At 42.4% G+C, this 14815-nt stretch overlaps 1 protein-coding gene and 1 long non-coding RNA gene across 4 annotated transcripts in view; one reads left to right on the forward strand and one right to left on the reverse strand.

Moving 5' to 3' along the window:
* Window positions 1-14815, forward strand: part of COP1 (COP1 E3 ubiquitin ligase) — a 101031-nt gene that overhangs the window by 73168 nt on the left and 13048 nt on the right. For all 3 annotated transcript variants that reach the window (XM_081012157.1, XM_081012156.1, XM_081012158.1), the window contains exons 17-18: window positions 7896-8020; window positions 8784-8944. In XM_081012157.1, coding sequence (XP_080868283.1) covers window positions 7896-8020; window positions 8784-8944 — 286 coding nt within the window. The remainder of the gene's footprint in view (window positions 1-7895; window positions 8021-8783; window positions 8945-14815) is intronic.
* LOC308480684 lies at window positions 507-7886 on the reverse strand. Its single transcript, XR_013988227.1, has 2 exons — window positions 3965-7886; window positions 507-832 (listed from the first exon to the last, which is right to left on the reverse strand). It is a non-coding gene; the product is annotated as an uncharacterized lncRNA (long non-coding RNA).

A 14815-nucleotide genomic window follows, 5' to 3' on the forward strand; every position in this document is an offset into this window, starting at 1 on the left:
CTAAACAGATTGCTGTGCTTTTGATAGAACAAAAATAAAGGACTATTTCACACCTCTCTTGGTTCCATAGCCTATGGCTTCAAAGGAGTCCAAGAAAAAAATAGCTAAAGCGGACATTTGCTTTATTTGTAAAATAAATCAAAAAATTGTCCAGTAGCAATTTAGAGGGTGGGATGGGGTGGGGTTTCTCTCAGAAGGGTAGTAGGAGATGGGTGATTGACTCAGTGGGTATGGTAAATCTGTTGACTGCAATTAGTCCTACAGGAAAAAACAAGGGATAGTATGCAGATGACCAAAAATAGCTTTAGCATATGTAGTGAGACAAGAATCAAATATCTCTATTCAGACCAGGTCTCTCCATAGTTTTCACCCTCTCACTGTATATAAGGGTCTGGTGACTTCTGTTTCAGTGTATCTGAAGAAGTGTGCATGCACACGAAAGCTTATACCCTGAACAAACTTGGTTGGTCTCTAAGGTGCTAAAGGACATTTTTTTATTATTATTATTATTTCGACTGCGTCAGACCAACACGTCTGCCTACCTGAATTTATTTGTAAAGTTTTTATTTATCAGTCCCTTTAGAAGGAGGAGCAGAGAGCATGCTGAAACAAATGCTAAGTTCTGAAAAAGCTTGATCAGATGTGAAGGTGATAATAGAAAGGCAGTACAGTAATACTTGTTCGTCTTCATAGTTCCATCCTTATTTCAGACATCATGATCTATTGATTTATCATGATGTTTAGCTGGTGATATATTGCCATGTTGAAAATCAGATATCAACCAGCTCTATTTAATACCTAATGTTCTGCTCCAAGGCAAGATTCTTCTTACCTAATCTGCTCCAAGGCAAGATTACTTCTTACACCGATCTCGGTGATTATGGGCAGGAGGCGGAGTTACGCTAAGACCAGACCATGTCATTACCGAGGAGGCAGGTTTAGTCGTTGTTTGAAGACTATCCCTGCCTCCGGGTCTGGCCTTGACTGGATGGATACTGGAATCAACAGGGGAAACCCACATGACCTGAAAGTGTTGCTGTGCAATGCCAGGTCAATGATGAATAAAACCACTGCCATCCACGACTTGATTGTGGATGGAGGATTTGACCTGGCATGTGTGACGGAGACCTGGTTGGAGGAAGCAGATGGGCCTGTCCTTGCCGCTGCTTGCCCACCAGGTTTCTCTTACGCACAGCAACCCAGGTCATGTGGGCGGGGAGGGGGGGTTGCAGTGATTTTTAGGAAGTCACTAGCTTGCACCAGGCGTCCTACTGGGAAGATCCAGTTCTCTGAGTGCATGTTCTGGAAGTTGGGCAATAGGGGCAGTACAGGATTCCTTTTGGTGTACCGACCTCCCCGCTGCACCAAGGATTCCCTGTCCGAGCTGCTTCAGGTCGTGGCGGATTTTCTCCTGGAGACACCTAGTTTGGTTGTCCTAGGAGATTTTAACATCCATGCCGACACGACCTTACAAGGGGCCGCTCGGGACTTCGTGGAAAGCATGGCCTCCATGGGGCTGTCCCTGAATAAGTTTGGCCCAACTCATAGTCATGGACATGCCTTAGACCTGGTGTTCACCTCTAGTGACGTGGGTGATCTGACACTAAGTAAAAGTGAAACAAAAGAAGTGCCATGGTCAGATCACTTCCTGGTGCAACTGGACTTCTCCGCGACCCTTCCCCTCTGCAGGGAGGTGGGACCAATTCGGATGGTCCGCCCCCGCCACTTAATGGATCCAAATGGTTTCCAGAGAGTGGTAGGGGATGCTTTAGCCCATGTTGATGGCCTTTCAGCTGATTCCCTGGTGGCCCGCTGGAATGCGGAGTTAACCAGGGCTATTGACTGTCTGGCTCCGAAGCGCCCTCTCCGGTTGCATGGAGCCCGGACAGCCCCGTGGTTTTCTTCGGAGCTGAGGGCGATGAAACAATCGCTGAGATGGCTAGAGCGTCGGTGGCAGAAAACTCACTCCGAATCTGACCGGACACAGGTTAGAGCTCAACGTCGAGCCTACCAAGTGGCGATAGCGACGGCGAAGAAGACTTTCTTCACCGCCTCTATTGCATCTGCAGAAAATAGTAGCAGGAGACTCTTTCAGGTGGTTCGCAATTTAACGGAACCACCTTTACCACCGGGGCATTGTAAAGACCCCAAGATCTCCTGCAACGATTTTGCAAAGTTTTTTGCAGATAAAATCACTCATATTCGGAAGGAGCTAGACACCACCGTGGGAGCAGGGCCAGGGCGGGAGAGTGCTAGAGCTCTGTCTGGTCAAGTTGCATGGAATCAATTTCAATCCGTTACCCCCGAGGATGTGGACAGGCTGCTTGGACGCGTGAAAGCAACCACTTGTCTCCTTGATCCTTGCCCATCCTGGCTAATAAAAGCAAGCCGGGAAGGGCTGGGCGATGGGCTCTGCGGGGTGGTGAATGCTTCCCAGATCCGCTGAAAGAGGCGGTCATTAAACCGCTTCTTAAAAAACCATCTTTAGACCCGGCCAGTATGGCCAACTATCGCCCAGTCTCAAATCTTCCATTCTTGGGCAAGGTGATTGAGCGCGTGGTTGCTGAACAACTCCAGGCACGCCTGGAGAATGCGGACCATTTGGATCCCTTCCAATCGGGATTCAGGCCTCACCATGGGACTGAAACTGCCTTGGTCGCACTGGTTGATGATCTCCGGCGAGCTAGGGACAAAGGTGAGAGTTGTTTCCTGGTTCTGCTGGATCTCTCAGCGGGCTTTGATACAATCGACCATAACATCCTTCTGGACCGTCTAGAGGGGCTGGGAGCTGGGGGCACTGTTATACAGTGGTTTCGCTCCTTCCTCCTGGGCCGTGTTCAGAAAGTGGGGGGGGGGATGAGTGTTCAGACCCCTGGGCCCTCACTTGTGGGGTGCCTCAGGGTTCCGTCCTCTCCCCCATGCTTTTTAACATCTATATGAAGCCGCTGGGAGAGATCATCAGGGGATTTGGACTGGGTGTCCATCAATATGCAGATGATACCCAGCTCTACCTCTCTTTCAAATCAGAACCAGTGAAGGCGGTGAAGGTCCTGTGTGAGTGCCTGGAGGCGGTTGGAGGATGGATGGCGGCTAATGGATTGAAGTTGAATCCTGACAAGACAGAAGTATTGTTTTTGGGAGACAGGGGGCGGGCTGGTGTGGAGGACTCCCTGGTCCTGAATAGGGTAACTGTGCCCCTGAAGGACCAGGTGCGCAGCCTGGGAGTCATTTTGGACTCACAGCTGTCCATGGAGGCACAGGTCAATTCTGTATCCAGGGCAGCTGTCTACCAACTCCACCTGGTACGCAGGCTGAGACCCTACCTGCCCGCGGACTGTCTCGCCAGAGTGGTGCATGCTCTGGTTATCTCCCGCTTGGACTACTGCAATGCGCTCTACGTGGGGCTACCTTTGAAGGTGACCCGGAAACTACAATTAATCCAGAATGCGGCAGCTAGACTGGTGACTGGGGGCGGCCGCCGAGACCACATAACACCGGTCTTGAAAGACCTACATTGGCTCCCAGTACGTTTCCGAGCACAATTCAAAGTGTTGGTGTTGACCTTTAAAGCCCTAAACGGCCTCAGCCCAGTATACCTGAAGGAGCGTCTCCACCTCCATCGTTCTGCCCGGACGCTGAGGTCCAGCGCCGAGGGCCTTCTGGCGGTTCCCTCATTGCGAGAAGCAAAGCTACAGGGAACCAGGCAGAGGGCCTTCTCGGTAGTGGCGCCCGCCCTGTGGAACGCCCTCCCATCAGATGTCAAAGCAATAAATAACTACCTGACATTTAGAGGGCATCTTAAGGCAGCCCTGTTCAGGGAAGCTTTTAATCTGTGATATTTTACTGTATTTTTTGTTTCTATGGAAGCCGCCCAGAGTGGCTGGGGAAACCCAGCCAGATGGGCGGGGTACAAATAATAAATTATTATTATTATTATTATTATTATTATTATTATTATTATTACTGGCAGATGTTGCAAGAGCTGCAGGAGTGTCCCCTGGTGGTAACATACAGTTGCCATTTTGCTGCTTATGGAGTGTCATTTCATCTAATCCGAGAGGGGGAACCAGTAATGGAGAGAGAACTTGCTTGATATCTGGAATAAATTTAGGGTTAAGAGTCCTCCAAAATCTTATTCTTTATATCAGACTAGCAGTGATTTTACCCTTGACTAGCAAATCTATTATTAGAACAAAATTGGGCATTTAATCTGGGGCATTTTAAATCTGGAGATTTTAAAAACGCAATGCACCCATGGCAGAGTCCTATTCCTCCAGCTGGGTAACCTTTTTGGAACAAAAATGTCTTCATTTCTCTCCAGAAAGTGCAGGTAGTGGGCGCCTGTCCTATCTCAACAGGAGTGCTTTTCAATGATGCTGTTAGCAATGTGCCCTCACCTTGCTGAAAGGAGGCCGACAGACTTCTAAGGATGGGGGGGGGGATACTTAATTAGGATGTGCTTTATGCCTGATATTCATTTTATTCTTGGTGAGGGAAAATTTACTGAATTAAATAAAGTTGTTGCTTGTATTAGTTGTGATCCTGGATTATGGGGTTAATTGGTGCAATCTCCTGCTTCTGACATACGTTCTAGGGCTTCCCCTGCCCACCTTAATGATCCTCTACTGTCAGAGACTCAGAGCAAGGGCAAATCCCATAGTCTTGGGTCATGTACAGAGTTATAGTTGAACTGAACTCCTGTAACAGGAGGTCTGGAATACTATGCTAAGAGAGCTAGTGAAAAGGGGACCATATCCTTTGGCATAGCAGGTCCTCGTCCCAAATCCTGAATCATAAAGTCCCACGAGGAGAGCACAATATTTAGGAGCTGGAGCTACTCCAGAGGCAGATATAGGTACCAGAACCATGGGAGACAGTTTAAATTGGCCAGTAACCAGTTTACCTTTACTCAAAGCATTAGCTACTCTAGGACTTCTTAATCACATACATACATACATACCACAGTGTGGTATGCTGGCCTGACAGCCACGAACAGAAAGTCTATACAGAAGGTGGTGAATACAGCACATGATATCATAGACTGTCCCCTGAGTCCGCTAGATGACATCGCAAGGGTTCGTTGCCTTGGGAGAGCGAGAAAAATTCTCAGGGATGACTCACACCCCAGCCATCACCTCTTTAATCTTCTACCCTCGGGCAGGAGCTATAGAAGTATAATCAGCCGTACCAACAGGCTAAAAAATAGCTTCTGTCTGTGGGCTGTTAGGCTGTTGAATGGAAAATAACATAGCAAAATTGACTTGCGAGGTGGTGTGTTGTTCGATAAGAGATTGAGTGTTCGATAAGAGATTGAGTGTAATTTCATTGTACACAGGTTGTACAATGACAATAAAGGTATTATTATTATTACATACATGCATACACATCAATACATCAATTTGGGGTCAAGTGGGAGTTACGGTTCAAACTTCCTTGATGAACAGGAAGACAGAACCCACTCCTACTTTTCCAGCCATATTAGAAGTGTCCCTGGGGATTACATTATGGTACTGTTCTCACAAGCGAACAGTAAATGAAAATATTGCTTCATTTCAAAAATATAAAAAGATTTATCTTCCTTAGCCAACTTGACCTCTCCTGCCATTCAAATGACACAAGAGATCTATTTTTTTCCCAACTGAGATTAACTGAAGTACATTTTCTCATACTTTAAATAATTTCTGTTCTGAAGTTACAGAGGTTTGGCAACTAAAAGAGAAGCATTGCTTGTCAAACTTCTGTTAAACTGAATGGTTAAACCATAGGCAGTGTCAAAACCACAAAGCATTTTGCCTGTGTAATCAGATGGCAACATCATGCATGGGACCTTGAAAGGACAAAAGTGGCCTGTCCTACTTGGGAGACAGACATCTGAAAATGCTTGTTCCATAGCCCTAGGTTATATTGACAGAGCTGTCCAATTCAGATGAAGCAATAGCTGGGCAAGGGTGTGCTGCGCAGAGATGTTGGGATCTCTTCTCTTCCACTTCCCTCCCAGCACAGTGTGCTGTATTGTAACATGGCAGTCAGTGGAAGAGCTTTATCAGTGGTTAACTGCAGTTAAAAAAAAATGTAAGAAAATATTTGCTTTTTCTAACGTAAGCTGTTTTATGAAGTGCATCGATTAAATCTCCCCCCTGACCTCCAGGCCATTTGGAACCACCTGACATTTACCAGGGTTCATCAGTTCTGGTCTGCTTTATTGCATCCTGTGCATTGTGAATAGTGTGGGGGGGTACGCTTTGGGGGGGAGTCTATGCGTCTCCAAGGCAAGTGGTTTTTTTCATTTTGTACTTTTCCCTCCATGTCTGTTGGCTTAATTTTCACAATTAAAGTAATTAAAAGATTTCCCTTCCCCTCAAAGGAGGTAACAACATCAGGAAAGCAAAAAGCATGCCTGCCTCTTCTGTGGCAGTCTGCAGCCACAATTTGTTCAGGTCCCCAGACTTCCATTTTCACATTGCATTTCTCCTATAGGTTTGTGATATTATGGGGAGTGTTGAACAATTCCAGTGTTCACTAGAGTCTCTACCCATTGTACACTTTTTGGTTCTATAGTGTAATTCCAATCTCCAGCCTACACAAACCTGCAGTGGTGCAGTTCCAGAGTCTCTCCATTTTCACAACTGAGCCTAATTGAAGGTGCTGGTGTTTAAATGAAGTTTTAAATGAAGGAAAACCAATAATCATAATTTATTATTTATATGTGATTGGGTTGTTGAAAGGGGTGACTGGCAGATATTATTGGACTCCCAAGTCCCATCAGCCTCAGCCATCATGGTCGGTGGAGAGGAATGATGGGAGTTACATTCCAACAACATTTGAAAGGCACCACATTGCTACCCTTGGTCTAAATGGCTTTCTGATCCAAATATCTGAAAGTGTTGTTTCCTTCTGTATCATCCTGCCTGGGTATTAAGATCTTCAAAGGAGGCCCTTCTCCGTAGAAGAAAATACATTATGTACAGAAGAGAAGGCCTTCTCTGTGATGGCTCCCTGACTTTGGAATACCCTCACTGGTGCTGACAGTTTTGACTTTCTGGCACCGGATTAAAACCTTTTTCTTGATCCAGGAATATAAAATTATGGTATTTTTAGCTAGTTAAATAGTTTTATTCCTCTAAATTGTACTATATTGCTATGTTTCATATTGTATTATTTTTAGATTTTTAAGTTTCTATGCTCTGAAATCCATATTTTGATGAAGCTATAGCTTACACATCTTATGTACGTACCACCTACTAGGTGGTCCCATTGAGTGCAGTGAAACCTGCAGGCTTGTCTGCGTCTTCCCTTATCTTTCCAGAAGCAGGAGCATTTGTCCATAGTTGACTGAAATAGCAAACATTTTCATAATTTGTCACAATAATACACAGTATGTTGTGAGATGTTTTATTGATAATTACTGACCACAAAACTTTGGTATATTCCTCATTTTGAGTTTTTACAGAAAAAAAAGTAAAAACCTTGGTGTAGTTGCAGTTTTAAAGGAATGTACACATAGACTTCACATGATTGCATTGAACTCAGATTTCATTTTAAGACACGTTAGTTTTAACGTGACATTTAATATAACTGAAGTTTAAAATAAACCAAAATCCAACTTACATTTTAAAAACCTGATTTAGGCTGGTTAGCAGATAGAGCACATTGTGTACCCTGGTGGATATATGCTAGGCCAGTTCTGTGGAATGTGTCTTCCTTGTTCAACTCTATTGAGAGATCATGTTGGGAATCTGCTTTCTTGACTGCTCAAGCTACACACGGATACCCATGTGTGCAGTGGTTTTGCCTGCCCTGACAAATGTCCATGTCTTCTTAGGAGGGCCTTCCTAGCACTTTGACATATAGCGCAAACTAATGACTTACGGGTGATTCATACGTCTCTTTTTCAGGTCAACGGACAGTCAGCTAAAGCTGTGGAATGTAGGAAAGCCACACTGTCTGCGTTCCTTTAAGGGTCACATCAATGAGAAAAATTTTGTGGGTTTGGCATCCAATGGAGACTATATTGCCTGCGGTAAGTGAAACAACTGTTCAGCAAAGGGGACCAACATGTACTGCCTGCAAAGCTGTAGGAGGATCCAGCACATGCTTGTGTGGCACAATGAAATTAAAGCACCTGATTTGCCACAGCACATTGTGACTTACACCCCAATTATAAAAACTGAAAACTTTTAAAGCACTGGGGGATATGGTGGGTGATTATCTCTCCCCTCTTCTGAGATTCTTTAAAATACTTTAAAGCTGTCATCATAGCTGCCCCTTGCCACTCTTTCCTGTAGCTGAATAATAAGCCAAATCCTTCAGTCCTACCTCACAGGATGTCCCTTCCAGACCTTTTATCACTTTTGTAGCTTACTTCTGAATCCTTTTCAGTTTGTTACCATTCTTCTTGAACTCTGGTGCCTGGAGCCAGAGCACAAAAGACTTTATATGAAGTCCCGACACTGCGTGGTAGAGGGATAATAGGACATCTTGGAAATAGTGCTTATGTTTCTACAGTGCAGTTAAAAACTCTTACTAGTCTTCAGAACCACTGCCTTGCACTGTTTTCTACACTACCCAAATTTTATGTGTCTGGCAAGCGTTGGCTACAACGAGTTGTAGGTGATCAATGCAGTGATTTTCCTTCTACCTTGGAGTTCTCTGCTTTAACTGTAACAGTTAGCCTCCAACCCACACTTGCATACCCCATCAAAAGCTATCTGAAATTAATATTTAGGAATCCTTGCACATTGCCAATCTGCCTCCTCTTTCTTTATTTTTGCTTTTGATTGCAGGAAGTGAAAATAATTCCCTCTACTTGTACTACAAGGGTCTCTCAAAGACACTGCTAACCTTCAAATTTGACACTGTCAAAAGCGTCCTGGACAAGGACCGTAAGGAAGATGATACAAATGAATTTGTCAGTGCTGTGTGTTGGAGGGCACTGCCAGACGGGGTAAACATTTTTGCTCATTTTCCCTTCTTGTTGTATCTTAGTGTGGGTTTAGCAGGTCATTTATCTGGGTCCAGTGGGTAAAAAGGTAAAGATGTGTCAAAGATGGTGAAAGATTCCCTTTTGGGTAAGGAAGCAACAAAAATTTGGGTTACTGCAACAACATGAGCTGTGTCCCTGTCCTGTGGTAGCCTCATCTGGAGGGTACTGCATTCACCAGGGCTGCCTTAAGACGCTAAACTCCTGGTGCTGCAAAATTCACTGCATTTTTGTGGAGGCTGTATTAGTCATCCACAATGTGTATCCTGTGGAAGTTGGTTGTACAAGCAAATATTAAGCTGCCTTACACTGTGTAAGATGTTGGTTCATCTAGCCTAGGTGATGTTTGCTTTGATTGCCCCTGAGGTCTTTTCCAGACCTCCTGTCTGGTATTCTCTTAATTAAAGGACCCGGGTGCAATCCTTGGGACTTTCATCATGCAAAACACATCCTCTTCTGTGGAGCATGTTGATAATTAGAGCTTGGTGAGAGTGCAAGCTTTGTCTCATGCTTAGTTTTGAGAATATTGTTTTGGTCAATGGTGTTCATTGTTTCGTTTTGCTTTTCTTTGTTTCTTCCCATTTCCCTGGCTCACTGTTAGTGGGTTAGCTTGTTCAGAATGAAGTATACACTTCCAGATTAAACAATAAATACATTACTTCTGGTAAAAGAGCCACCATAGCTGCTAGAGGGCCATGAAAATTTTGTCCCTGGTTTTTTCGACTAAGGGACATGGGTGGCTCTGTGGTCTAAACCACAGAGCCTAGGGCTTGCCAATCCAAAGGTCAGTGGTTCGAATCCCCGCAACTGGGTGAGTTTCCATTGTTCGGTCCCAGCTCCTGGCCACCTAGCAGTTCGAAAGCACGTCAAAGTGCAAGTAGATAAACAGGTACTGCTCTGGTGGGAAGGTGAATGGTGTTTCCATGCACTGCTCTGGTTCACCACAAGCAGCTTAGTCATGCTGGCCACATGACCCAGAAGCTGTCTGTGGACAAACACCGGCTCCCTCGGCCTATAGAGCCAGATGAGTGTGCAACCCCAGAGTCATCCGCGACTGGACTTAATGGTCAGGGGTACCTTTACCTTTACCCATGTACTATCTAAAACCAAAGTGGTACATAGGTTGCCAGATGTGAAATATATTGGCATTTTTCTCAGCTCTCCCACCCCAGTATTAGACACTTTCTTAGATATAGTGTTGAAAGCTAGTCATTGCAATTACTTAGAGGAAAGCAAAAAAGCTATTGCTTGTGGACACATACACAGTTTGATTATGTAGATTAGGCATGGTCTCGATCTACCAGTATTGTTATAATGAAGCCATTTCTTTTCATGCCTGTTTGTGTGTGTTCATTTCGGTATATAAGTAGGTTGGCTTGGGAAGAACTTGCTAAGTAGAAATGCCGTGTAGAAAAGCCAGAGGCTTCTGGATGTTGGGAGAAAATGGAATGCAAATCAGCCATGGAAAAAACCTAGAATCTTTTTCAAAGAGAAGCCAGGAAATAGTAGCAATATAAGAGGATTGTGAAGAGCTCGCAAATCTAGCTTTCTGCTGATGGGGCCAGAATTATCAATTTGCCTTCATCAAGAACTATTAATTGTGTAGTCTTTGTGCAGCATTGTGAGAATATCCAAGTAAATCAGGAAACTGGATCTGAAGTGCCATTCCCCATTTGTGTGGTTGTGTGCTGTTAGCGTATCCTGGAGCTGCCAAACCTAGCACCTGTTGCTCAAAATAGATTCAGAATTCAATTTCCTATGTTGCTTTCATAGTTGTTGGAAAGTTGGCATTGGGGATGATTGATATGAACTGACCTGATCACATTTCACAGACCAGTGTGCAGATATGAACTTAGTTATCCATCAACTTTCACACTTCCCAAATATTCAATGCAGTCCTCGTCTCAGTCAAAACACTGGAAATGCATATTTTGAGATGAAGCTGTGTTTAGGTGTGTATATAAATATATGTAAATTTTGTGAATTTTAGGGGAGGGGGATTTCAGATTAACGTGAAAAGGTGCATGGAACCAACAAAGGTGGATACTGATTCACCTATCCCTAATTGACATACTCTGCTGGCAAAGGCTATTCTAAAATGCATTGTTTGGATAGTTCCAAGATCACTTACTGTAAATTTGGGGGAAATAGGTTTAGTCACCTCCCAAGTGTCGACTTCTAAGTCACACTCTGAATCTGCATCTTACCCAGGATAATCACTTTAGAAAGAATTCAGCCACAGGGAAATGGTAGAATCATCCCTCTCATTGATGAAACTGGCCTCAAAATGCCAGAGAAGGCAAGAGGCTTTTAACTATTCTGACCTCTTTATCCTTTCAATTGGGGATGACTTGAATGTCCTCAAGGCATGTAGCACTAGACTATACAGTAGATAGTTAACTCCTTATTTTATTAAATATGTGAAATGTCATCTCACCTTTAAAATTTTATTAATTAGAAAAATGCTTAAAATTTCTGTACAATTTGTGTAAAATGTTTGAGACAATCAGAATTATGTCATCAATGTTTGTGGCCATTAGTATTGTGTTTGCTACATTTATATTATATTATCCAGCTAAAGTTAACTGCTCTTAAGCTCCTTTGATTTTAGTGGGGAACATGTGGTACCTGGTCACTGCATTTTATTTCTTCTGTGCAGTCTGCTTTCAGTGAAAAGTTTTCTGTTTCGCAGTAGTGCCAATATGCACTTGGACTGCCTTTCCCACTCAGTTTTGTCCCTAAGCAGCAGAAGAGACTTCCTTAGCCTGTTATGAGTTAGACAAGAAGCTCAGTCGTTAATGTAACATTTACAAGCAAGTGCATGCTACTGAAAAAGAGTGATGTTTTGTGCCAAGTAATTTTAATGTCACAGTTTCTCAAAAGAATTGCAAATTGTGCCAGTGTGTATTTGCATATAATACTTATTAAGAGTACAGTTCCTATCACCTTCTAGATCCCCACAGTGGATGCCGTTTCTTATGTGAATAATTGGAAAAGGTGCCCAGCTGACTGTAGCAACTCTTTACTCATTATTACCACCTCAGGAGTCCCACTCTTGAGATCAACATGAGCCTGTCATGGTGTTATTATTAGTGGCACAGTTGCCGACTCAAATTTCAGTGTTTTGACACTTCAGTCCTGCAAGGCCCTTTAGATAATGTGATTATGCAGAGTGCAGGATTTAGAATTCATTTGAATCTTTTTTTAGCAGGCTCATCACAATTCCCATTTGCTACCTTCTTACCACAGGTAGGGCTCTCTAGAGATTCTTGTCCAGGAAATTGTTTCTCACTAACAGAAAGGAGATCTAGGAAAAGGTCCCATGCGACCATTACTCGGTCTGTGTGGTATTATTGCAATTAGCAGCCATATGTTTCTCTTGAGTTCAGAAGTCAAGTTTGCAGAACAACTCTTCAGCACACTTCTGTATAGTCTTAATTACAAAACCAACCACATCTTAATTGTCTTTTAACTTTGTGAGATTGGCAGAAGAACAGCCACAAAGCTTATGATTTGTTTTTGGTTTTTTTTAATTATCTCAGAAAATAATGGTGCCTTTATTATCCTGTGCAGTACGACACTGCTTAATGTTCCATCCATTCACTTTTTGAAAATTACTAGAAAACAGCTTTCCTAAGAGCTTGGGTCCTGATTTTCACTCCTGTTATGATTTGTTTTCTTATTATTATACCTTCGATATTTTCTAGTCAGGCAGAGGCAAATGAGATTCAAGTTGTTACTTAAATTTGAGAATGGGCTTGAAATATTTGGAGGCTGAAAAGCAGAGTGAACCAAGACTGTATGCGGTGAAATAGATAGGCAATAGTTGGGTTTTTTGTCGTTTTGCAGGATTGGGGAAGACAAAGTCCGACAGCAGTTCTTTCAGAATGGCATAACTGCCAGCACTTGTGATATGTGAAACCATGCTATTTCTTTTTGTGCGGTAGAACCAGCTTTTTCAGATTTATTGCCTGTGTCACAAAATATGTTTTAAGTATGCCAGATGGTTATATTGGTCATCATAGATGTAATAGCTCCTGTTCCTTAAGTATGAACATGAGATTGTGATTGGATTGTAGCATATTTCTCCCACACTTTCACCCACCTCTCCACAATTTACAAATTAATTTAAATATTTGACTCCTTTATTTTAGTACCCGAAGTTAAGAGCAAATAGTGGTTGATATATGTTGGCATTGATCTTAGTTGTAGTCTCCCCTTGCTAGGGTTTGCCTCTTCCAAGTCTGCCAATTGTTAATTACCCCTTTTTTAACATTAGTAGCTCTGAAAACAAGGCTTGTGACCTGACTTCTTACATGTTATTTTTCCAGTGGGATATAGTGTATACAGTATCTGTCTGGCGTTTACAAATATATATTATAATCTAGGGCAAGTACACTCAGTTTTTATAGCAATTTAAAATGTGAGATTTCTGGAGAGGTGATTTTCTTCTCGCATCCAATTCAGAAAATAATATGCAAATGTAGGTACGCATATGCGCTTGCATCTACAGCTGTAACTACACACACACACACACGTTTTCTGAGACATATATTTATAAACTAGATTCAAGAGCATTGTGTTCCACTTATCAGCAATTGTATCATTATAATAGTAATTACCTGGATTAAAACACTAGTTGAACTCAAATTGCGATTGATAGACTTTAGTGTTAAAATTGTTTTTCTGTAATTCAGATTGATAATCCATGTCAGTCGCAGGTGCCTCAGATCTGTTTTGACCCAAATTGTAGTGCCAACCAGCTCCTAGCGTCACACTCACCTTCTGGATAGTAAAATACATTCTCCTGCTGCCACTGAAATCACTTAATTTATCTTATTAGTATATTTTCCTGTTAATTAATAACCCTGAAAGGGGTGCAAAGAGTGAAAAATTTAGAAAGCATGCAAGATGTAAAATGTCTTTTATCCAAGGCAAGTGGAAGAGCTTAACTAGTATTAATTAGCACAGGGTTCCTGAATTGGCTTTTGTCAAGCAGAGAAAATTATTAGTCACAGGGCCCAATTGATCAGGCATGTCTTATGTATAAACTCTCTTGAAATGAATTCACAGAGTCTCTACACGCTTCTTATTTATGAAAAAATAAATAAACTTCAAGATGATATTAAAAAGGTATGGATAAAACTAACCATGCCAGAAATACAGTTTGATACAACAATATCAAAATAAACATATCTTTCTGTGTGTGCTATGAATTTCACAGTGGTGCAGTTCTGTGCCATTGGATGTGTATGTATGTTTTGTGGGGGATGTATGTATGTATGTATGTATGTACGTACATATATGCAATGTAACTAAACATTGCAATTCTGCTTCTTCCATTGATTGGGCTTGTGCAGGAGGTTCCTTTTGTGGCTCTCTCTTTGAAAGCAGCAGGTCAGTACTAAATTCAAATAAACAGTATTATCAAATGTTACCCACAAAAAAATGGAAACACAAAAAACTTTCAGCCCAGACCCTTAAGACCATGTACTCTTGTCCTGGCTCTATTTCAGAAGTTGTAAGCACAGAGGATTCAAAGTTTATTTATGAGAAATATTCATAAATATTGTTTATAACAATATAATATAATTATAAAATAAAACCATGTAATTTTTTAAAATCAACAAACAAGAATGATAGAACAAACAGGAATACAGTGGTACCTCTAGTTATGAACTTAATTCATTCCGGAGGTCCTTTCTTAACCTGAAACTGTTATTAACTAGAGGCGTGCTTTCGCTAATTTGCTCTTGCTGCTGCTAAGCCGCCAGCACACAATTTCCATTCTCATCCTGGGGCAAAGTTCTCAACTTGAGGTAACTCTTCCAGGTT

The sequence above is a fragment of the Podarcis pityusensis genome (assembly GCF_964106645.2).
Source record: "Podarcis pityusensis genome assembly, chromosome: 6".
Taxonomy (NCBI): Eukaryota; Metazoa; Chordata; class Lepidosauria; order Squamata; family Lacertidae; genus Podarcis; species Podarcis pityusensis.